General features: G+C 37.8%; 2 protein-coding genes across 2 annotated transcripts; both read right to left on the reverse strand.

Moving 5' to 3' along the window:
• Positions 1-10,003: 10,003 nt before the first annotated feature.
• On the reverse strand, positions 10,004-12,265 carry LOC126601694 (microtubule-associated protein RP/EB family member 1C-like). Its single transcript, XM_050268435.1, has 6 exons — positions 12,091-12,265; positions 11,838-11,993; positions 11,597-11,703; positions 10,816-11,068; positions 10,626-10,739; positions 10,004-10,508 (listed from the first exon to the last, which is right to left on the reverse strand). The coding sequence occupies exons 1-6, from the start codon at positions 12,196-12,198 to the stop codon at positions 10,230-10,232; spliced, it is 1,017 nt and encodes a 338-aa protein (XP_050124392.1). The 5' UTR covers positions 12,199-12,265; the 3' UTR covers positions 10,004-10,229.
• Positions 12,266-13,036: 771 nt separating this feature from the next.
• On the reverse strand, positions 13,037-16,295 carry LOC126605260 (probable LRR receptor-like serine/threonine-protein kinase At4g37250). The gene is made up of 2 exons (XM_050272630.1): positions 14,286-16,295; positions 13,037-13,877 (listed from the first exon to the last, which is right to left on the reverse strand). The coding sequence occupies exons 1-2, from the start codon at positions 15,967-15,969 to the stop codon at positions 13,195-13,197; spliced, it is 2,367 nt and encodes a 788-aa protein (XP_050128587.1). The 5' UTR covers positions 15,970-16,295; the 3' UTR covers positions 13,037-13,194.
• Between the last annotated feature and the right edge of the window lie 8,026 nt (positions 16,296-24,321).

The following is a 24,321-nucleotide window of genomic DNA, read 5'->3' on the forward strand; positions in this document are numbered from 1 at the left end:
ATGAGGATTGAAGATGAAGAAGAGAAAATGGAAGCAAAAGATATCTGAATCAACAACAAATAGAAAAGCTTTAGGCGAAAAATTATAAAATATTTAATTTATGTCGGTTATAGCCGTCAGAATATTAAAATAAAAACCGTCAGAATACTAAAATAATAAAAAATTAATTTTTGTCGGTTATAACCGCCACTATTAACTTCAAAACCGCCAGAACATGTAAAAAAAATATTAAAAAAAATAATTCAAAATTACTGAGGGTTATAGAAATTTATTGGCGGTTAAATCCGCTAGAACAAATCCGACAGAAATGAGATTTTATCCGACACTAAATAAAATACGTGTCGGATATCTTTATCCATCAGAATAACTTATAAACCGCCACCATCATCCGACACCTAAAGCTAATATTGTAGTAGTGCTAGCTTAGATGATGTTTGGTGTAGAAATGAGATGATCGCCAACGATGCATTAACATATGCAGTAGCTACTGAGATCATGTTGAGCGATGACATTAAACCCCGTTCCATTGATGAATGTCGACGTAGAATCGATTGGTCAAACTGGAGACAAGAAATCTAAGTCGAACTCGATTCGCTTGTGAAATGTAAGGTGTTTGGACCTGTAACTCATATCCTCCACATATGAAGCCCATTGGCTACAAGTGGGTTTTCGTTCGGAAGTGTAATGAGAAGAACGAAATTGTGCGTTACAAAGTTTGTCTTGTTGTGCAAGGCTTCTCACAATTCCCCGGGATTTTCCATAACGAAACTTATTCACCAATTATGAATGTGATTACTTTTCGCTACCTTATCAGTTTGGTAATTTCCGAAAAACTGAGTATGCAGCTGATGGACGTAGTAACTGCGTATCTCTATGGGGATCTTTATATGGAAATTTATATGAAAGTTGCTGAATGACTTACATTAACTGGATCAAATATTTCCAAACCCTGGAACACACTCTCAATTCGGCTGAGGCGTTCACTCTATGGTTTGAAGCAATCCGAAAAAATATGGTATAACCGTCTGAGTGAGTATTTGACTACTCAGGGATATGTGAATAATGAACTATGCCCTTAAGTGTTCATTAAGAAGTCACATTCCGATTTTGCAATTGTTGCAGTATATGTCGATGACATGAACCATATCGGAACTCTTGAAGAGTTCGCGATACTATCTCGATCTCACGATAAAGCACCGTTTGGATGGAATCTTAGTGCATCAAACAAACTATACCCAAAATGTGTTGCGCCGCTTTAATGAGGATAAAGCAAAGCCTTCGAGTACTCATATGGTCGTTCGATCACTAGATGCAAAACGAGATCCCTTCCATTTGAAGAAGGATGATGAAGAGATTTTGGAGCCTGAAGTTCCCTATCTAAGTGCAATAGGCTCTTTATTATACTTAGCTCAATGCACTAGACCCGACATCTCATTCACTGTTAATCTTTTGACAAGATACAGTAATGCACCAACACACGGACACTAGACTAGTGTTAAAGACATTTTCCACTACCTTAAGGGTACTACGAATTTGGGCTTGTTTTAGCCCTACGGATACTCGAGTGATGTCGTACCCCCTTATCTCGAATCGATTCTTGCCTTGTTGGTTATGTCGAGGCAGGATACTTATCAGATCCGCACAAGGCGTGGTCTGAAATGGGTTATGTCTTTACCGTTAGAGGTACCACAATCTCTTGGAGGTCAACTAAACAGCCTTAGTTGCCACTTCGTCTAACCATGCTGAAATTCTCACCTTTCATGAAGCAACTCGGGAATGCTTTTGGTTGAGAGCAATTATGGGCCATATTCGAAGCTCCTACAATCTTTACCCCGTCGTTGATGTCTCGACGACAATCTATGAAGATAACGCAGCAGGCATTGAACAGCTCAAGAAGGGTTACATCAAAGAAGACAACACCAAGCACATTGCATCGAAGTTCTTCTTCTCACATCAACAACAAGAGAATCATAAGATTGAAGTCATGCAAATCTGTTCACAAGACAATTTGGCTGACCTCTTCACCAAATCAATACTGAAGGCAACATTTCAAAAGCTTGTTCAAGGAATTGGTATGCGTAAACTTTCTGAGCTGTAACATGGCTAGTTCTCTTTGGAATTGTGTCAAACTTAGGAGGAGTATCCTGAAGAATACTTGTTTGATCTTAATGTACTCTTTTCCCTACGATTAGAAGTATTTTTCCCACTAGGTTTTTGCTACATAACTAGGTTTTAACGAGGCACCCACCTTGGGTTAATCATATCCCTGATGATGTCCCGTAGACGTTTGATTTGACTTTGCATTACTCACGCATTTTTCGTTAGACTATGGGTTTTGTCCCTATTCGGGTTTTTACCATAGCCATAGGGTTTTTTTTGTGAGATTTACTTCCTTATGCAAGTTCCTACCTTATTGAGAATAGCGTGTTCCGAGAATCAGTGCCGACGAGTCGATTTCCTCAACTTCTACATGATGCCGAATCTACTTGAGTATTTATACACTCAAGGGGGAGTGTTGTAAACTTCTAATTTAAGTGTGATTGTGTAAATCCTTGATGAGATTTGATTCTAGTTATTCTTTCCTATATGGACTTGTATTCCTTGGAGGACAAAGATTTCTTCTCTCTCTTATTCCTATAAATAAAGGCACTACGTAGGGAGAATAACACACATTCCTCTACACGATCCTACAAACACATCTCTCTCTATTCTCTCTCTGTGCCGCCTGCCCCCTTCCATTGTCAGTTAAATATGGGCCACAACAAAACCAACCCTAAAACAACATTTTTTTTTCTTCAAAGCATAGTAATCGGTGCCCATTTAATGAAATTTCAAATGACATGTATACCTCTACATATTTTACAAAATTACAATCATTGCATGTACATTATTCTCTTTGACAATATTGTATCACATTAAATACTATATCATTTTTAGTCATTTAACATATTCACAGCAATTTATATAAAATTTTACCAAACACTAATACACTATTTTTTTGGTTAAAAGCACTTTTACAAAACAAGTTTACCAAACACTCAATAACTTTATTTTATAACTGTTTATTCTTACAACACAACAGAAATAGTTTTTTTTTAAAGCACAACAATATCAAAGTAGCCCTTAGGGTGGATAGTAACTAGGGGTCAGTTCAAAAAGCCAAAAACCGAAACCAAAAAAACCAAACCGAATTGAAAAAATCGAACCGAACCGAATTCTTTTGGTTCGGTTTCGGTTTCAATGGTCTAGAAACCGAACCAAACCGATTCGAATTAATTAAATTAATATTTTTCTTATTTTTTATTTAATTATCTGTTTTGGGTATTATTTTCTAAATTTGTAAACCCAATGTGTTGCTAAACAGTATTATTTCAAAATGTGAGTTGTTAGGATACAAACCTTCCAACATGTGGAAAATAAGTATGGGACATTGACGATATAGTATGTATTTGTCTTCTCTGGATAGTTTAAGTCATCAATTATAGAGATAACAGTCAAAAGCTGCATCAACAGATCATACCCAAAACCTTCACACATATAGCATAATAAACCGAAATCTCACAATTCCTAAGAGGTAGATTCATCTCTTCAAGGACTCTTCTGTAACCTAGAATTTCCTCATGAGTTGGATAGAATGAGTAGGAGACAGTCAGATTCATGGTAATCTCTTCAGGTGCCTGTGTCGTGGGTTTCCTTTTTCTGGGGTGTGAATCCTTTGAACCAAGAGGTCTGCCACGTTCATGCTATAGGGGCAAATGATTGGCTAGCATTTAATGTACGTGGATCGCCTAAGTTAGAGTCCCGAGCCTTAAGGAGGGAAGTTCATCGTACATTTGGTACATCCATCTTTGCAGGCACATTCACAGTTGGAATATGTGATATTGTCACTCGCACTAGATTGGTGAAAGCATATGGCATACTCTGATATATGCTTTGAAGATCTAATATGCGCTGCACTTCAATTTCAGACTGAGCAGTCCAATGATCTAAATGAGACAAAGTGGGAGTCGTCCACGATAATTCACGTCGTTCGTCAGGAATGTTGATGTTCTTATCTCCCATAATGACGAGAAGACTGTCTCATAGAAGTGACAATCCGCGAAACAAGCGATAAACAAATCGCTTGTCAAAGGTTCTAAGTAACGAATAATCGAAGGAGAATCATATCCGACATAGATTATCATCCTTTGCTGAGGCCCTATTTTAGTATGTAAGGAAGGTGAAATCAACACATAGATTGCACAACTAAAAACACGCATATGCGATATGTCGAGTTCATATCTGGCAACCAAAAGAAGAGCATTATATGGTTAGATTGCAACATGCCTCAGGAGGACCAACATGGTTGCATGCAATAATGCATGGCCCCAAGCAGTGATCGGGAACTTGGTACGTATGACCAACGATCAAGCAATCATTTGTAAGCGCTTAATGAATGCCTCTGTCAGGCCGTTCAGGGTGTGAACATGGGGTTCTGGATGTTCAACTTCAACCTCAACTGACATGCAATAGTCATCAAAAGTTTTAGAAGTGAATTATCCAGCATTATCCAATCGAATCAATTTGATCGGATAATCAGGGTGGTGAACCCTGAGCTTGATAACCTGAGCCAACAATTTGGAGAATGCAGCGTTCATTGTGGACAACAAGCACACGTGTAACCAACGTGTGGAAACATCAACCAAAACCATAAAGTATCTAAATGGTCCTCATAGAGGTCTTGTATGGTCCAGAGATAGAGCTGGCCACATAGTGGCTTTCTATAGGGTGTATGGTCGTAGTATATAGACCACTCGGATACGCTCCATCTTCCCCAGAATATGCTTCTGGCCATATTTGTAGGAAGTTATGCACAAAAATTCGATTCTGTTTTCTACATAGGTTTCAGTGTGGTAATTATTATCTCTAATGTCCTTAAAACTCAACAACGTTCTTCCGAAATGTGGAGAATAAAGTGCCTTATCAATGGTCAAAATTGTACCATTGGACAACATTATATGTGCCTTACTGTATCTTTCAATCAAGTTGGATGAGCCTGAAAGGGTTGTCAGATGTGCATTCTTAAGTATGAAGTTAGTGAAATAGATGCGTTCACGTAAAACTGTGTGCGTGGTCGCACTATTTGCCAGACAACTAACTTCCCCACTAGTCATACCTAGAATGAAAATTAATTTGAATCGGTCACATGTATAAAAGTTCTAAAAACAAATATCCATTCAAAATAATTTTAAGTATTCAAGGATGGTAATTAATTAAAAACTTAATATCCAAAAAACAAATCACCAATAAATAATCCAAATATAAAGGAAAATTGTTCAAAATTAAACCAAAAACACAATAGAGGTTTGGCCACTAGGTGGAATTCGGCCTCAATGTCTAAATTTCAACTAGAAAAATAGTTTATGTCTAAGATTCTAATCTTCTATAGGGCTAATAGCCTTTTGAAAGTCAGAAACCTCCATCTTGGTACCCTTCTGTTCATCCACTTGCATAAAGTTTGATTCTTACTTCTTACGACAAGAATAATATTCAGTTACAACCTTCTAGGGAGCATGGCAAACACAGGACCAATGGTCCTTTGAACCACAGCGAAAGCACATATCCCCATCCATGGTTTCAGGTGCTTTGCCCTTATTCTTGAGGTTTGGGGCCTTGAGAGTGAGTTTAGGGCACTTCTGGGCTTTGTTTTTTCCCTTAGATAAGCCTTGGCTCTGTTGACCTTGACGGGGTGGCTTCTGGCCACCCCTACCATGCCTTTGTTGGCATTTTGGGCTTTTGTTTGTGTTATAATATGCTTTAGGCACAACAGTCGCTCCAGTAGGTCGAACTTGATGATTTTCCATCAACAGCTGATTCTGTTTTCAGTGAAAAGTAAAACATAGATCATATCTGAAAACTTAGTGAACTTCTGAGCCTAATATTGTTGTTGCAGGACAATATTAGTAGCTAAGAAGGTCGAATAGGTTTTCTCCATGAGATCATCTTTAGTCAAAGTCTCGTTACAGAACTTGAGAAATGATCGGATTTGACAAACTTTATAATTATATTCATTCACATATTTAAAGTCTTAGAAGCGCAAATACTGCTAGTCATGTCTTTCTTCAGACAAAAAGATGTCCTTTTGGTGATCAAACGATCAACCAAAGCGACCCATAGTGCTCGTGGATCCTCCTCAACAAAGTACTCAGTTTGTAGTGTGTCATGAATATGTCTTCGGATGAAGATCATGGCAGTGGCTTTCTCAGCTTCGCCAACAGGGTTATCCGTCTAATCTTCAATGGTGGGACGCAAATTCTTTGTAGTGAGGTGGAGCTTCACATCTTGGACCCACTTGAGGTAGTTTCTTCCAGAGACCTCCAAAGTGGTGAAGTCGAGTTTGTTCAAATTCGACATGTTCCTATCACAAAATGAATGGACAAGATATGGTTAGTGTAATGGAGAAAAAATCAATCCATTCACATAGGAGTAGAACATTAAGGTTCTAATAGAGATGTATTGGTTTAAATTTGCATGAAAAAGCTTCGGGTTTTCATGGGTGATGTTTTTAACAGGTTTTCAAACAAGGCATGTTTCTAGAAACTTCAGGTTTCCAAATAATTATGAACTTCAGGTTCATATGTTCTTGTAGACAAACACAAATATATATACATAAATCTGCAACAAGAAAATATGTAAATAGAACTTCAGGTCTATAATTGTAATTGAAATAATTATTTGGACTTCGGGCCAAATTTAAAGTGTGGGTGAAAAAATTATAAAACTCAAATTGTCTAAAAAAAAATACAATTAAGCTCAGGGTCTAAAAACATGAGCCAAAGCCCACGGGTGGGCTGAGCAAATTTGTATCGTGAAACGCAAGCCCAAAACTGGGATGGGGTAGGCACGTGTTGATCATGCCCCAATTAGTTTTTGGACTGCAAGCCCAGTAGCAGCAAACGGGCTGCAAGGACAGGGTTCAAGAAATAGAGGCCTAGATAGGCGCTGATCAGGTGCACTGATGCACTAGCCGCAAGCTGGGATCCCGTGCATCGCGGGCGCAAGGACACGATAACCCTTAGGCTGGTGTCATATATTGGGCCGAGCCATGGTCTTGGACCATATCAGGCGAGCCCAATAACGAAAAAAAAAATTAATTTTTTTTTTTATGTCACAGGCTGAGAAGGCCTGCCCAATTGACCTTGGGTTTCAGCAAAAAAAAAACACCCTAGCTTTATTGGGTGTGGTCACTGGGGACGAAGGTCGGTGCCTCCAATACAGGCGACCGTGTTCTGGTAAAAAAAAAAACTCAAAACGAGTTGTTGTGTTTGACATGGAATCGAGATGGTGTGACGGAAAAAGTATCGACGTCCAAAAACCAAAGAAAAATTTAGGATTCAAATTTGGGTTTTCGAAATCCGGGGAGATTCATACGAATCTTGGCCAAAAACAAGGTCGGTGACGACTGCAAGGTCATCTAGGATGGTAGTCGTAATGGTTGTAGGCCATGCGTGTGACGCCGTGAAGGGCATTGGGGTTTTTGGGCTGAGTTCCAGATGTTTGGAACTTCGGGTTCCAATTGTGGCTCAGGTTTGGGTTTAAAAAACCTTAGATTTTTTTTAAAATTTTTTTTCTTTATTTCCATATTTTAATTCAACGCATATGGACAAATAATTTAATGCATGAGCAGATATAGGATGCAATTCATGACAATATCAAATTCACATAATTCAACAATTATGAATATAATGCATACACAATTTATGTAGAATCTAAAATTCGAAAAATGTAAAGTTGAGTCATGCATTATGGTGAATGTTCATGCTATCATGGCTGCAAAAATATCAAGGTAAAAACTGTTGTTTTGGAAGAACCTGATTGCGTGATGATATTGGTGAACTGGTTTGATGCAGAAAGCTTCTATGTCAAATTCCTAAGCTCAACGGTAGAAGTATGTTGATAATGTGTTATGGCCTATTTTAACTAATAGAGAAGGGGGTCGGCGGCACGGAGAGATATGTGATTTTAGGGTTGTGTAGAGGAATGTGTGTTATTCCCTCTACGCAATACCTTTATTTATAGTAATAAGAGAGAGCGAAGAAATCATTCTTTTTCAAGGAATACAAGTCCATATAGGAAAAAATAATTAGAATCAAATCTAATCTAGGATTTACACAATCACACTTAAACTAGAACTTAAACTAGAAGTTTACAACAGGTTTGGGATTGTGGTGTTTAAAAAAAAAAAAAAAAAGACAAAAAAGCTTATTAAAAAATCTGGAATATTAAATGTGTTTGGTATACCATGCTCCTAAAAAAAACTTTTTTTTTTTCAAAGTATAGTAATAAATGCTAATTTAATGAAATTTTTAAATAGCAAATACTCCCACATGTTTTACAAAATTACAATTGTTGCCCCTACATATTGTTTTTAACAATTATTATATCACATGAAATATCACACCCTTTTTAGTCATTTAACATATTCAAAGCAATTTATATAAAAGTTTACCAAATACTCACACTCTGCTTTTTTTTTTAAAATTAAAATCACTTTTTAATTTATCAAACACTCAACAACTTTATAAGCTTAGTAGCATGGTAGACCCTACTTTTGCTTTTCTATATTTTTCTACGGTCATTGATAGCAGTTTTTTTTTTTTTTAAAGCATTTTTTTTTTGTTTTACCAAACATGTTTGATATTCTAGAATTTTTAATAGGCTAAATAGCCAAAATGGTCCCTGAGATTTGCATAACTCATCACTTTGATCCCTAACATTTCAAATCGATAAAAGTGGTCCCTGTGATTGTCCACCATCCATCATTTTGATCATTCCGTTAAAAACTCGGTTAAGTGTCCCGAAGCTCTTGGCTAGAAGTTTGGGCAATTTTCAAAGCTTCGTAACTCCATTGTTTCTTAACCAAATTCGACCCATAATATATCAAAATGAAGATAGGAAAGTGTAGAATATGATTATACCTATTTGGAAGTCCAATGGCTGCCAGAGATGGCCTGAAAATAGCCTCAAAGTTGACTAGTCCGAGGGAAAACTGGAAAAGTCGCCGAAAATTAGGTAAACTTTAAACGTTCATAACTTCTTCAATACTCAATGAAATCAAGCGATTCAAAAATGAAAATCATACTTCTCGATGAGATGAAGAGAATTGTACCTTTTTAGATAGCTAAAGCACCTTGGTTTGGCCGGAAAATGGCTCGAAAGTGGCTAACTCGAGACTAAGACAGCCACTTTTGAGCCGTTTTCCAGCCAAAACATGGCGAGTTAGCTATAAAAAATGTACCATTCTCTTTGTCTCATCGAGAAGTATGATTTTCATTTTTGAATTACTTGATTTCGTTGAGTATTGAAGAAGTTATGAACATTTAAAGTTTACCCAGTTTCCGACGAGTTTTCAAGTTTTCCCTCAGACCAGTCAACTTTGAGGCTATTTTCCGGCCAACTCTGACAACAATTGGGCTTCCAAATTGGTATAATCTTATTCTACACTTTCCTATCTTTATTTTGATATATTATGGGTCGTATTTGATGAAGAAACGATTGAGTTACAAAGCTTTGAAAATTTCCCAAACTTCCAGCCAAGAGCTCTGGGACACTTAACGGAGTTTTTAACGGAATGATCAAAATGATGGATGATGGACAATCTTAGGGACCACTTTTATCGATTTGAAATGTTAGGGACCAAAGTGACGATTTATGCAAATCTCAGGGATCACTTTTGCTTTTCTATATTTATCTACTGTTATTGATAGTATTTTTTTAAAAAAGTATTTTTTTTTTTAAATTTTACCAAACATGTTTGATGTTCTAGATTTTTAAATAAGTTGCTTTTTAAAAAGCACTACAATCCAAAATCACCCCTAAAAGTAGAGCTTGGGTGGAAAATTAAAATAAATATTTCTTAGTATTTACGCACATTCTTAATAGTCTAGGTGGTGTTTGTGCAAATATCCCAGATATTTTTATTCTTTAAAATTAAGGAACAAAAACACACATAAAGGTCATAAAATTCCTGGAGCAGAAACTAAAATATTTCATTCATATGGATGTACCTTCTTCTACCTTACAACACAAATATATCAAACAAGGCATTACATCCCATGTCCCTTGCACCAATTACTTGTTGAACTACAGTTCGGCAAATATATCAAACGTACCAAAAAATATATAGGTAAGACTAACAAATTCAATGGATGACTGTTTTTTTTTTTTATAAGATGGAACTGAGAAGGAGATCAGTAAGTCATAAGGGGTGACCCACTACAATGGACATCAGAAGCGTCGGAGATCCTTTGTTTCGGAGATAATGTCGTCATGGCAGCAGCATCGACGTCGAGATTCAGATAAGTTTTCCTCTTTTGTGTCTCTGAACTCGCCTTCTCATCTGAAGCTTCAGCAATTGGACTCAAGGGCTCCACTTCCTTTTGGGGGGCAGACAGCATGGCTTGAGCTTCTGCCACCACCGATGCATTATCATCGGTAGCATATAGAATCTTCTGTATAGCAGCAACAACCTGCGTAAGGAATAAAAACCATTAATTTCCACTGCCTATCAGTCATATAGAAAAGTTTCCGGTAATTCTGATGAGACATCCAGAAAAAATCAAAACAGAAGAGTGAAAGTACAGTACAGTTAGGTGTTCAATCTCAGGACTCTGGCAAAGTATCTCAATATCTCTGAGCTTCGCAAAGTAGAAGTCCCTCTCCTTCTCAAGGCTATCCACCGACAGCTTCAACTCCGTGATCTGCATTCAAATTAGTATTAGACCATCTAACATTCATTGATTGAATTCTCACTCATACTCAGACTAAAAGCACCACCTGTTCATCATACGCAGGGGTTGTAGGGCCTCCACTGGAAGAAGGCCTCGAGGTCTTCCCTGATTGACTTGTGGAGTTCACAGAAGGTGCTACATCATTTCTTCGAGCATTGTGGGAGGACTGAGATCTTTGGGGAGCTGCTGAACCCTTAGCTGATGATTGCAATTGGGCACCTCTCTTGTTTCCTTCTTTCCCAACTTTGCAAGCTTCTTTCCCTCCTTTGCAACCTTCTCTCCTCTCCAGAGCATTGTAACTAACAGTGACAATAAAAGGCATATCATTTATATGCAAAATTTTCCCTTAGTTACCGCTAACAAACGAACAACTTTGTTCTTTCTTTCAAATATGCAGCCCCAAAGGAACTTAACTTGTCATTGACGAGTGCAGACTTGAGTACGAATATATCATCATAATATGCAGAGCATAGCGGATAAAATAAATGTCCAAGGTAAACAAGAGAAGGCAAGTCCAAGGTACTAACCAAACAGAAAGCAAACACTTGGGAGAGAGCATAGATACTAAGTATAGGATTCGAATTTTGATTTTGATTTTCAACAACGGCAGAAAATTGAATCAAAACGAAGTTTCGCAAGAATTGGAGTTCTACATTCAAATATGGATGAAGTCCATTTGCTTCAAACATATACAGCATGTCTCAATAGAAATACAAACACTTGATGGTTCAACTTACAACAAAATGTAACTCCCAGATAACATCATAAACAGTTATTGAATGGAAGGGAATTCTTATACAACGTACACAATTATGGCTAGAACTTACTTGTTCATACTGCCTCCATTGACAGAATCGCAGTACCGCTTCATCCATTGCATGAACTCCAGATTATCGAGCGGCCTTCCTTTCACAAGCTTGCTCACTTCAATGTGCTAAAAACGCCCAATACACACACACAGAAAACAAAAATGGTAAACACATAGCATAAATTCAAGAAAAAATGAGGATCAAATCTACTCCAATTATATTTAATAAATTACAACGAAGAAAGCAAGGAAAATTGAACCTTAGTGATTTTGAGTTTGTTGAAAACGTCCTGAAGGACCTTGTAGTTCTGAATCATCTCGTACTCGCTCTTGGCATCAAAATTGACCTTGTGCATCGGCACAATACCGTTATGAACGGCATCCATGAGTTGGCAGTGAACGGCACCGGAACAAGCCTGAAAATGCAGATTAGAAAATCGATGGGCGAAATTGAATCGTAAGAGAGTAAATTCGAAATGGAAAAGGTTGGGGTTTAGGGTTTGGAGAAAGAACCTCCTCGACTTTGCTGAGATTGAGATGGAGAGTTGAGTTGATCCAGGCCAAGATCTCGGTCCTGCCTACGAAGTAAGCGCCGTCCATCATACCAATATTCGTCGCCATTGGAGATTTTGGTGAGGTCTCTGCGTCTCTGGGGAGAGAGAGAGAGAGAGAGGAATTTAAAACTGGGAGGCGTTTCGGGGAGCGGGATCTTTTCAATATAAATTCAAAAGTGGCTTTCGGACCGAACCGTTTGTCTGGAGATTTGGATCTCTGGGCTTCTAACCCGCTTGGTGGAAGCCCAAATATTAAGCCCAACGTTCAGGCTGCTTCTTGAAAGTGCATTTGTGTTAATTTTTTTTACTTTTTTGTCAAACGATGTCAGAAGCACATTGGTGGAATGACTGAGTTGAGACATTTGCAATAAGATAATTGATTTTTGTACTATCTTTTGACCTTTTTCACTTATACGTTTAAGTACAAGGCACTCTCGTTTGCAAAAGGTAAAAAGGGGAGTGCCTTGTATTTAACTTTTGAGGTACAAATACTCTAATTTGGGTCCACATAGCATAACAGATACTAATACAAGTTTGATACACGAGATGCATGTATACATTGGGGGATGATATGGATACTTGGATACGAGGTGGATACTCACAAAGACGAATGGGGATGTAAGGAATAAAATAAAATTTGTCTATCGGACTGTAAATACAAGGTGCAATAGGTTGCACACAACGATGCTAGGACTTTATGAGATCTCTTACATTTTTGTAGTACTAATAACAATTAAATTGATTGAATTTATAAGATGATCGATGATACAAAAGTATCTATCATAAAAGTCACCACTGATAGCTCAAATCTTTGTCATAAAATGACATGCATCTGCATGATTGACACATTGGCATATAAATTATTACAATATTTCGTCAATTGACCAACAATTTTAAGGTGCATCTTATTGACTAATGAAGATTAATTATTAGCTAATCAACACTTAAACCTACTACAAGGACCAATCCAATAATCTCAAAAACAGATGGATTCATACTGAAAAATAAAATAAAATAAAACAAAAAATTATTGGTCAATCATACATACATCTCTCCCTACAAATTAAGGGGCATAATAATACAATGATGAAGGAGAAGATGGGAATTTCCCAAGGACCTGTAGGGCTTCTTTCATTGTTGGTCTCTTTTGTGGGACAGGCGACGCACAATTGTACCCTAACTTGAACAACGACAACAAGGCCTCCTCTTTGCCCTCCAATTCACCTCTAATTGCCATATCTGCCATCCTCAAGGCCTTGCCGCCATCATCCACTCCAAGCCCAAGTCCCTGCCCTGCCTCATCCACAACCACAACTTTCCCGGTTAGTAGCTCAAGCAATATCACCCCAAATGAGTACACATCCCACTTTGGGTTCGGCTTTAGGCTCCGAAGCGACTCAGGGCAATGATAAGGCGATGTGCCCATGGAGCTAGGGCTCGGACTTGGACCCGGGCTAGGTCCTAGTCCAAAGTCCTGAAAGCCATCCCGTGAAGTCGTTGATCTCTTGCTTCCAAAATTTCTTGTCGAGCTACCCATTTTGTAACTTGTGTCGCCGGACAAAAGTCTCTCGAGTCCAAAATCACCAATCCGGGGCTCCATGTCCGCGTCTAGGAGAATGTTGGTAGGCTTGAGGTTCCCATGGACATGCTTCTTCTCGTGGAGGTACGCGAGCCCACGGGCAACCCCTTTCGCTATCTTGAGCCTCGCTTCCCACGGTAGATGACAAGGCGATGTGCCCACCTTCCCTGAAATTTTTAGGACACAATTAGTACGAAATTTCAAATTTCAGTCATGCTATAGTACCAATTTTGGAAAAAAATCTCACTCACATTGTCACTTATTAGACAAAATTTAGAGACAGGTGACAGAAACAAAACAAGAGCGTGACCATAGAAGTAAACAAGTGGCTGTATTATCATGTAAGTTGGATTATTGTGTGTAACCATCGCTATCGCAAGACTTGTGGGGTACGTAACGGTTGACTTGAAGCGTTAACAAATGTTCAGTTTGACCTACTTCACCGTCGAGGAGAAATATTTTAGTGTGACCGCCACACCGTCACCATCGGTTTTCAGAGCATGTTAGCAAAACCCGATACTATTGCACTAACATGCGCATAAACAAATGCCAGAGGAAAAACAGAGACAACTCACTGTAACGAGCGTTTGCGAGGCTGCCATTTGGGACGAAATCATAGATAATGAGCTTCTCATCGATCCCCCAATAGAATCCACGAATTCGAACCAGGTTCGGGTGAACCAATTTGGCCACGAGCTTGATTTGGTTCTCGAAATCCTTGAACCGGTCCACACTCTGCTCCCCGATCCTTCGAACTGCCAACGAGCTTCCGTCTTCGAGCACTGCCTTGTACATTATGCTCGAACCGGTGGCGCCCAGAATGTACGCCGAGGCTTTGAGCAGTGTCTCCAGTTCTAGCTCCTTTTCGCCATCGACGGTGACCAAGGTCCCGCCTTTGCTCTTTTCCTGCTCTTGTTGCCGTTTGATTTCGTGACCCCTTTGGGGATTCTGCTCCGTCTGATGTTCTTCGGAGTCGGAGGCTGTCGTGTTGGAGCTGTCTTCGTCTTCGCCTCGCTTTCTCAAGCACGACCATCTGGTGAACCCTTTCGATTCCGACGAGGAAGACGACCAGTCGTTGACTACCGGCGTTGAATTCGTATTAGCGTCTTTCTTCAGCGTTGCTGTGATCTCGGCCTTGGTGCTCTTCTTCTTCTTCTTCTTCAATCTGTAAATGTACAGGAAAATCAGCGCGAGGATTCCGATTCCGGCTATGTCGCCGGCTACTATTCCGACAATGGCGGCCGGTCTGAGCCCGGTCTGGCTCTGCTGCGAATGCTCATTTGCAGACATCGGCGAAACGGCTTCTGGGTTCCTGGGAATTGCAGCAATTGCCGGAGGAGAATTCGGAGACGAAGCATTGGGTGAAGAGGAAGGAGAAGAAGGAATCGGACATGGGTTCTTGGTCGGTGGGCCACACAGATCAGGATTGCCGGTAAAAGACCCAGTTTCTTGGTTCAAGAACACCTGAGATTCCGGGAGTTCGCCGGTGAGATTGTTGAAAGATAGGTCGGTTTTGGCGTTACCTGGAATTTTCTCGGAAAATTGCGGTGGTATTTTCCCGGAAATTCCGTTGTGGGAGACGTTTAAGTAACTCAGACTGTTGCCGCCGAAATCAGACGGCAGGGAGCCGTTGATCAGATTCGAAGACAGATCCAAAACCTGAACGGATTCCAACCCGCTGGGAAGGCCGCCGGAGAAATGATTATTCTTCAAAGAAATAATCGTTAGAGAGGGCAGAGAAGACAGATTGGTGGGCAATTTTCCCGCCAAGGCGTTGTCGGAGAGGTTGAGACTCTGGAGGTTGGTGAGCTGCGACACCGCGTCCGGCAGCTCGCCGGAGATCAAATTGTACGACAAATCAAGAACCCGAAGCTCCGTGGCGTTGAAGAGCGACTGTGGGAGGGACCCGTTGAGGGAATTGTTGGAAAGATCGAGACTTTGAAGGTGTTCGATCATGCCAAGGTTGGCAGGGATGGAACCCAGAAGCTGAGAGTTGGGAAGATTCAAACCTACGACCCTTGGGTAGTATTCCGACGATGGTGTTGGCGGCGCCGCGCAAACGACGCCTCTCCATGAACACGGCGTCTCGTCGTACGAATTCCAGGTTGCAAGAACGGACTGAGGGTCTCGGAGGATAGAAAACTTGAAAGAAAGTAAGATAAGTCCATCTGTGTCGAGAGCAGAAGATTGGACCGAGAGAAGAAGAAGAAGAAGAAGAAGAAGAAAGCATGGTAAAAAATGGAGGCTTTGGGAGCTCATGATGTTTCTGCACTGGAATCCCACATTTCTCTCTCTAGAAAACACAGACAGACAGAGTATAGAGAGAGGAGCGAGATTTAATAAGTTATGGGAAAAGTGAGGCCATGTGAGAGGGAGGAGTTGTTAAATATTATGGGGAAATAGTGGGCATTGGGATGAACAGTTCACAAGATTGGTACCAATATGCTCTGTGTTTTTTGCAACAGCTTATAATCTGCTTCTGCTTCTGCTTCAGCTGTTCAGCTGTTGTTGCAGATATATACAAATGAAGTGCTTTTCTGGATGGTGATTAAATGCTTTCACCGTTTGGGTTCTTGCCTCATCTCCCTGCCATGTCAACATTTAAGAAACAAAAGAAATAGAAATCCTAGAGAAAAAAAAAGAAAAAGAAAAAATAAATAATGGAGGCGAAGTGAATGGCATCTTTTGGTACGTGACATGTAGGTGGATTTTGGGGAGTTACAAAAGCTTTTCTCCTGTTAGATTGACTTTACAAAACCATTTGCTCTTATTTTAATTAGGGTTTTTTGGGATTATTATATAGGATTGCTGCTGCCAGTTTAACGTTCGAGTGAAATAGGCTAGTGACCTAAATCTCCCATATGACAGGTGCTGAGAAATTTTTTAATGTGATTAGAAGATGGAATGGTATATTACATATTTTTAAACAAATAGTAAGATTATTGTGTTAAAAAATTAATAAAATAAAAAGTAAAGTTTCTCACCACTTAAAGCATCTTCAAAGGAGATGTCAAATTCAAATCATCAAATTTTAATTTGATGGCTGACTTAACAATTTGACATATTATCAATATTTTCCTTCTATCCGATATGCCAAAATTTTATTTTTCATTTATGTTTTTTGTAAACAAAAATAATAAAAGTTGGGTTGTTGGTTTAGAAAGGCTTAAATGTTAAAATGATTCATGTGTTTTAGTCATTGGGTCAATTTAGTCCATGTGTTTTCAATTTAGTCAATTTAATCATTGTGTTTATCTCCATTAGCCAATTAAAAACAATTCAATCTAATTTATAAAAAAAAAATTATAAATTAGTATAAACTTATTTATAAAATTATACCTTAATCATTTTTCAGATTGAAAATTTTATCTCTTGTATGTATTATCTCTCATTGATTTTCATTTTTCTGTAAAAAGAAAAGGTAATTATATCTCATATAACTTTTCTTATGAATTTTTTAAAAGAATATGAATGAAATGTCCTTAATTGACTAACATAGACAAACACGATGACTAAATTAGCTAAATCGAAAACACGAGGACTAAATTGGCCATAAGATTATAACACAGGGACCATTTTGACACTTAAGCTGTTTAAAAATAATAAATTAATGCTTAAGTATGTTAGCATTTAAGGTAAAGTAAGTGACATGCTTTTGGAAATAGCAGTGTTCTAAAAAACGGCCTAGGCGGCCGCCTAGGCGCTAGGCGGGCACCAATCGAGGTGATTTTGGGCAAATCGGGAGGAAAAATCGGTTTGGGCCTAGGCGGCCGCCTAGGCGGGCTAGGCGGCGCCTAGGCGGTCTAGGCGGGCTGGGCGGCTAGGTGGGTTAGGCGGGCTAGGCGGCCCTAGGCGGTCCTAGGAGGTTTTTTTATTTTTTATTTTTTATTAATTGCGTGCTTTTTTCTTTTTTGGTTTCATGGTGGTATACTTATGGAAATGGTGTATCTAATTTGCAAATGATGAATTTACTACAAGTTCATCCAATACTTATGGAAATAGTGTACCTAATTTGCATTTTATCATTATTTTATTATCCATACAAGTATAGTTTTTTTTTAGGTGTCAATATGCACTTATTTACAAGATATACAAAAAATTTACCTAAATCCGCCTAGGCCGCCTAGGCGCCCGCCTAGGCACCGCCTAGCCGCCTAGGCGCTAGGCGCTAGCCCGCCGCCCGACTAGCGCCTAGCGTTTTTTAGAACCTTGGGAAATAGCAAAAACCATATTTGAAGGTTGCTTCAAATTTGATATCTCTTTGTCATGTCAGCGTAGACCATCTCCAAATAAGATGTTGAATACTATGTAATCAAATTTGAAGGTATAAGCAAGCTACAACCGATATGTCAATCCTATGTGGATTGACATACGAGTTTTTATATGTCAAATTTGACATATGAGAAAATGTGATATCAAATAATTTTTAATTATTTTATTGTATGGATCTCATTAATGCATCTATTATAGATCATGAAAACTTATTTTAATTGATTTTTTTTTCTTTAAAATGGATTCTACAAATATCATTTATAACAAAAAAAAAACATATCAGTCAGAAAAATAGAAAGTTTGACATTGCCACATCAGTCATCAAATTAACATTTGACATTCATCTTTTAACATCTCCATTGGAGATGCTCTTAGCCTTTTTTTCCATGTCAGCTTTGACATCTCAGTTGGAGTCAATAGTACGTCATTTGTTATTGTTATATGTTTATGTGGTATTTTTTACATCTCATTTGGATATAGTCTTATATAATAACATATGGTGTACTACTTGTGTTACGAGCACGATAAAAAATTTCTCCTATAAATGTGGCACATAAACTTTTGCACCATCTCACTCTACATTCTATCTTGCATTGAGCAGTTGAGAGCCGAACTCTAAAATGTAACGTACGGAATTAATGTGTGAAATATAATGCATACAATATGATGCGGAAGAATCTTATACATGCTAATGAAAAATCACACGATGAGCTAAATTCATAAATATAAGGTACAAAATTCACTTTGAGTAACGATATCCATACGTATTAATAAGAAAACTCAACGCATTGAGCCGAATTCTACAATATAAAATACGAAATTCATTGTGAGTAACGATTTGTATGTACTAATATAAAAACTTGACGTATTAAGTCGAATTCCAAAATAAAATGTACGAAATTCAATGTGGGTAACAATTCTCATACTTTTATAAAAACTCAAAATATTGAGTCGGGCTCAAAAATATAGGTACTAAATTCACCACGAACAATGGTTCTAATATCTACTTGTACGAAAACTTAACATAAAAACGTCGGCTATACACCAATAATTGTGTGATTCTTTTTTAAATTTCAGTGTATAGTGATCAAGTGTCATCCCATCACAAACATAATTATTGGATTGAGAAGTTTTGGTTACAATTTTGACCGGTAGCTAAGTATATCAAATGAGGATCTCCTAGATACGTATGGAGGGTACAAAGGTGCATAGGTTTCTCATAATTCAGCATTATCAAGGGTAATAAACCATCCACATTTATTTATTAACATAGTTACAATATATAGGGTATTGTAGGGGAAATATTTTGTTGTTTAACTTGGAGAATATCTCACCTTCTATCTACATCTCTCATGGTGAAATTTTATTTTCAATTGTCTATAAAAACTTTTCTGATGTTGCTCAAGCGTCGAGACTCCTTGACGAGAGCAAATTACATTAGAATGGTATTTTATCATGTGGTATTCTGATTTAACATACAATGTCAAGGGGACATAAACTTACTCATAACACTATATTAATGAATCAAAATGTTGCAGTAATAATAAATCCATTCTATACAATTCAGCTTTTGGGACCCAAGCTGTCCACATTTTAATGATCAAGAGGCTTAGCCGGACCACCACGTCTCTTTTTGGAACAACTTTTCTGAAATACCAAAACAAAGCTGTAAATTTGGCATGGAATTTATAATTGTAATGGCACCAAGCTATGTTTGGGTCTGCGTTTTGGTCCTCCACTGCACTAAGGAAGTTACTTCAATCAAGTATAAATCCAAAAGCTAATTAATCTTTACTTAATCTCTACCATGCAGATGCATTGATTAATCTCAGCCATCACCATTTAATCTTTTTTGGATTAACTTGGCTCCTCAAATAATGAGGTAAAATTCCTTCTCAAAATACTTTGTGATTCATTCATGAAACTTCATAGTTATGATCAGACAATTCATAGTTTTATATTATAAATAAGATGTAAAGATCATTTCTACTAAAAGTCAATAAAACATGAGATCGTTTAGTGTTTAAATAGAAGTTGAAGAAAATTGAGGTTTCACCATAAAACTAATTTGCAATATGAGGAGTAACCCAAGTACTTATAAGCACATGCAAAGTTCCTCATTTTTCCGATGTGGGATTTGTACTCTCATCACGCCCCCTCACGTGTGGCGAAGTTTCAAGCCTAACATATATGTAGACAACACAAATCGGGTGCATGGAGATGTTAGACGTGTGGCTGGTGAGTTTTTCAGACGGGACAACTTGCTCTGATTTCATGAATAAATTGAGGTTCCACCATAAAACCAATTGGCAATATGGGGAATATCTCAATTACTTATAAGTACATGGAATATCCCTCATTTTCTTGATGTGGTCTCTCAACATTTAGTCTTCGAACTGTAAACAAACAAATGGTTGAATTCGATAAAATTATTATGAACTATTTAGTTGTTTGCTATAGTTGATTGATTAAACGACCTTGGTTGTAATTGACTTTTTTTTCGAGATGCTCTTTACAAATTGGTTTATAACATGAACAGTTCTAATTATTAGTACGAAATTTTACAAATTGGCAATAATGTGTTTTAAAGAGAAGTTCCTCCACGTCATGGAGGAGCCAAGCATTGTTCATTTTTTTTTACCTGTTTTATCCCCATCTAAGGACTAGTTTGGGATAGTGTTGTTTCTGCTTTCTGCTGTTTTGGACCCATGATTTTGATATAAACCTTTTTTTTTTTTTTGACCAAACACAAATTTAGCCCCAACTTTTTTTTTAAATCTACTTTTAAAATAATTTCAGTAATACCAAATCAGCCTTAAAATTGTTAACTGGGAGGACAACTTGATTTACTGACCACTTTGGGCTTTTATGAAAAAAAAAATTAATCAACAAATTAGAGTAGGTGATCCGTATCATATTAATTAATTAATTAATCCCAGATTTAAAGTGTAAAATGCCTGCTTTTAGATTAGGGATTTTCTTATATATAATATATATATCTTCATCTTTTTTTCAAAAATCTTATATATATAATAGCTCCTTTTTGCTCCTTAAACTTTAAGATCCATCTCCTTGTAACATACAAAGAATAAAATAGGTCGAAAAGCTCTAAAGCATTGATCTTTTTGTTTAGGAATGAACTTCGCTGCTAAAAAAATTAGCAGTAACCCTTGCTGATGATCAATCACAACTGAACACGTGTTTAAATTAGATTAAAAAAATCAACAATTTGAACACATATTCAGCTATAATTGATCATCAACAGAGGCTGCAGTTGATCTTTCAACAGCCAAATCTCATTCTTTTCTTTACGGTTAAAAAGCAAATAATTTACATTAGAGTAGAGAAACTGTTGAAGGTGGTCGTGCATGTTTGGAAAGATACCGAACAAGTCACTTTTCAAAAGTCCAATCTGAATCCACCCATGTTCATAATAATACAATGATGAAGACCAAAGATATTAAAACTTCGTAAAATTAAGTGTCTTTTGAGAGACAAATTTACGTGCAACCAAGTAATGAGACAATTATTCTTACAATGCTAATACTTAAGAACAATTGTGATCACTCCAGAACAGGATATGTATTTCTCCTTCTCAAGCCCTTTTGAAGACAAATATGTGTCAAGTAATTGTTATATTCACTAAATAATTAAAATAAATGTTTCCATTCATCTAGACAAATATAAATATATTCTTCTCAAAGGAAATCTCATAATCTCATCAATATTCATTCTTGTCCAGTCATCAAGTTATTTAAAACAAATTGTTTTTATTTTGATGTTCATTACCAGCTAAATATGACGGACACTTTTACAGATTTCTATATTTATACTTAAAATTTACTTATTTATCAACATTAAAGGTTGCTCAGAGCAATGAGCAATCATAATGTCACAAAATTAACCCTGCAAGACAAAGAAAGATAATCATAATTAGGAGCCTCCATAAAAGGCTCTTTGGTGCTCAAGTCAATAAAGAGTGATTTATATGGTATCAATTCAGTTCTGTTGGTATTAGCTAGCCTTCATCATGTGGATTAGAACCCATAAAACATCCTTAATTAGAGTCTAGTCTCAAACTTCCAACTTTGCACAATAGTATCGTATACGAAGAGGTGGGTTTGAGATGGAAACCTCCACAACACAAGGTCTTTTTAGAAGCATGTGACTTGGTTTTACATAGTTCTTGTCATCTTTGATGTTGGGGAAACATACTCATGCCACAAAGGAATTAATTTCACCTATAAGGTAAAACATTAAGGGAGACCATGGACTCCGTGATGCATTATATTTAATGGCACAATTGTGCTAACACCTCTTATCACTTATCACATGACTGTTCATCACTACAGAGCCGTTGTATAAAATAGGACGATCTTTTATCCATACTAAACTCAAAATTTGGTTCCCGATACAAAGCCGCTATTCCTTGTTGTTCTGATTGGTAAAGGATAACACCCATTATAGCATGTGAGTTGTTTCATATCGTATTTCACATTGGTCCTAGGGTGTGTTTCAGCCTCAATCATTTATGAGCAGAAAAGCTATTTTCATTTTCAAATAGTGTTCAATCGATTACGTATTAATCACTTACCTTAAGTTTCTCATCAAGTGGAAGGGAAGGCTTAAAGATATTGGTATGCAAGTTCATCTCTTTCTCTAAAGGTTTTTCAAGTGCAATCCTACAAAGTAAAGTTTTAGCAAGAATGGATGATGAGATTCCATTGATACAGAGTCAACTCCAATAGACTTATTGGAGGGTCTCATTGGCGTGCATTCAGTAGGAATTGAAACTATGAATTCGCCAAATATGAGTGGGTGCTTTAATTCAGCCATGGATGCTTAATTTCGATACTAATAGTGAAATTGTATTGTTGTATCAGAAGAAGGATAACTTACGGTGTAAATTCGGATGATTGATGGAAGAAACACCAAACATATCCCAAACCTCTCGCTCCCACCGGCCGGCTGAAGGAAATAGACTGACTACCAGAGATATTCGTGTTACATCATCTGCACTGATTTGTATACAAATGCGTGTTATCTTTCTCAAAACCTTTCTATAAGTATCTCAAATATATTTCAAGTAATTACAAAATTAGTGAATAACTAAGTGGGAGAAAACTCTAAAAATCATTCTTCAGCCACTGGTCCCTCCCTTTGACTATGGAGTCAGTGGCAATCCCTCCCTTACCCTCTACTATCTCTCTATTCTCTCTTGTGGTGCCCTATGTATTTCATGTGTTGGGGTCAAATTCAGATGCTTTAACTTATTTTTCTAGAGTTTTTACTTTCATCTTCTTGTGGGTCGCGGCAAGGCATCAACTGGTTTTTGGTTTGTGATGTGTTGATGCTCTTCACATTTGACATGAAGTTTTGGTGATTTTGGGTAGGTCTGCCTATTCTAGATAAAGTTGTATGGTTATGGTACGTTCATGCTTAGATTTGGTGGCACCTCATGGTAGCAAGGTGTTCTTAATTAGAATTACGTTTGGTGTTTATCTTGTCATGAATCCTAACTCAGATTAAGTTGTCTATATTATGTAGTTTCGTTTTAAACGAGTTTGAGTTTCGTTATGTCGATTTGCGGCCGATTAGAAGAAAATGTTCTTGCCATTTTGAAGTCGTTGAGGAACATTAATCTTCCCACAAATTGAGTAATATCCACTTTAACTATACAACAACAACAACAACAAAGCCTTTTCCCACTAAGTGGGGTCGGCTATATGAATCCTAAAACGCCATTGCGCTCGGTTTTGTGTCATGTCCTCCGTTAGATCCAAGTACTCTAAGTCTTTTCTTAGGATCTCTTCCAAAGTTTTCCTAGGTCTTCCTCTACCCCTTCGGCCCCGAACCTCTGTTCCGTAGTCACATCTTCGAACCGGAGTGTCAGTAGGCCTTCTTTGCACATGTCCAAACCACCGTAACCGATTTTCTCTCATCTTTCCTTCAACTTCGGCTACTCCTACTTTACCTCGGATATCCTCATTCACAATCTTCTCCTTTCTCGTGTGCCCACACATCCCACGAAGCATCCTTATCTCCGCTACACCCATTTTGTGTACGTGTTGATGCTTCACCGCCCAACATTCTGTGCCATACAACATCACTGGCCTTATTGTCGTCCTATAAAATTTTCCCTTGAGCTTCAGTGACCTACGACGGTCACACAACACGCCGGATGCACTCTTACACTTCATCCATCCAGCTTGTATTCTATGGTTGAGATCTCCATCTAATTCTCCGTTCTCTTGCAAGATAGATCCTAGGTAGCGAAAACGGTCGCTTTTTGTGATCGTCGCTAGATTGCTCCGGTCATTAGTGTGGATAAGTATATAA

This window comes from Malus sylvestris, chromosome 15, assembly GCF_916048215.2.
Source record: "Malus sylvestris chromosome 15, drMalSylv7.2, whole genome shotgun sequence".
Classification (NCBI taxonomy): domain Eukaryota; kingdom Viridiplantae; phylum Streptophyta; class Magnoliopsida; order Rosales; family Rosaceae; genus Malus; species Malus sylvestris.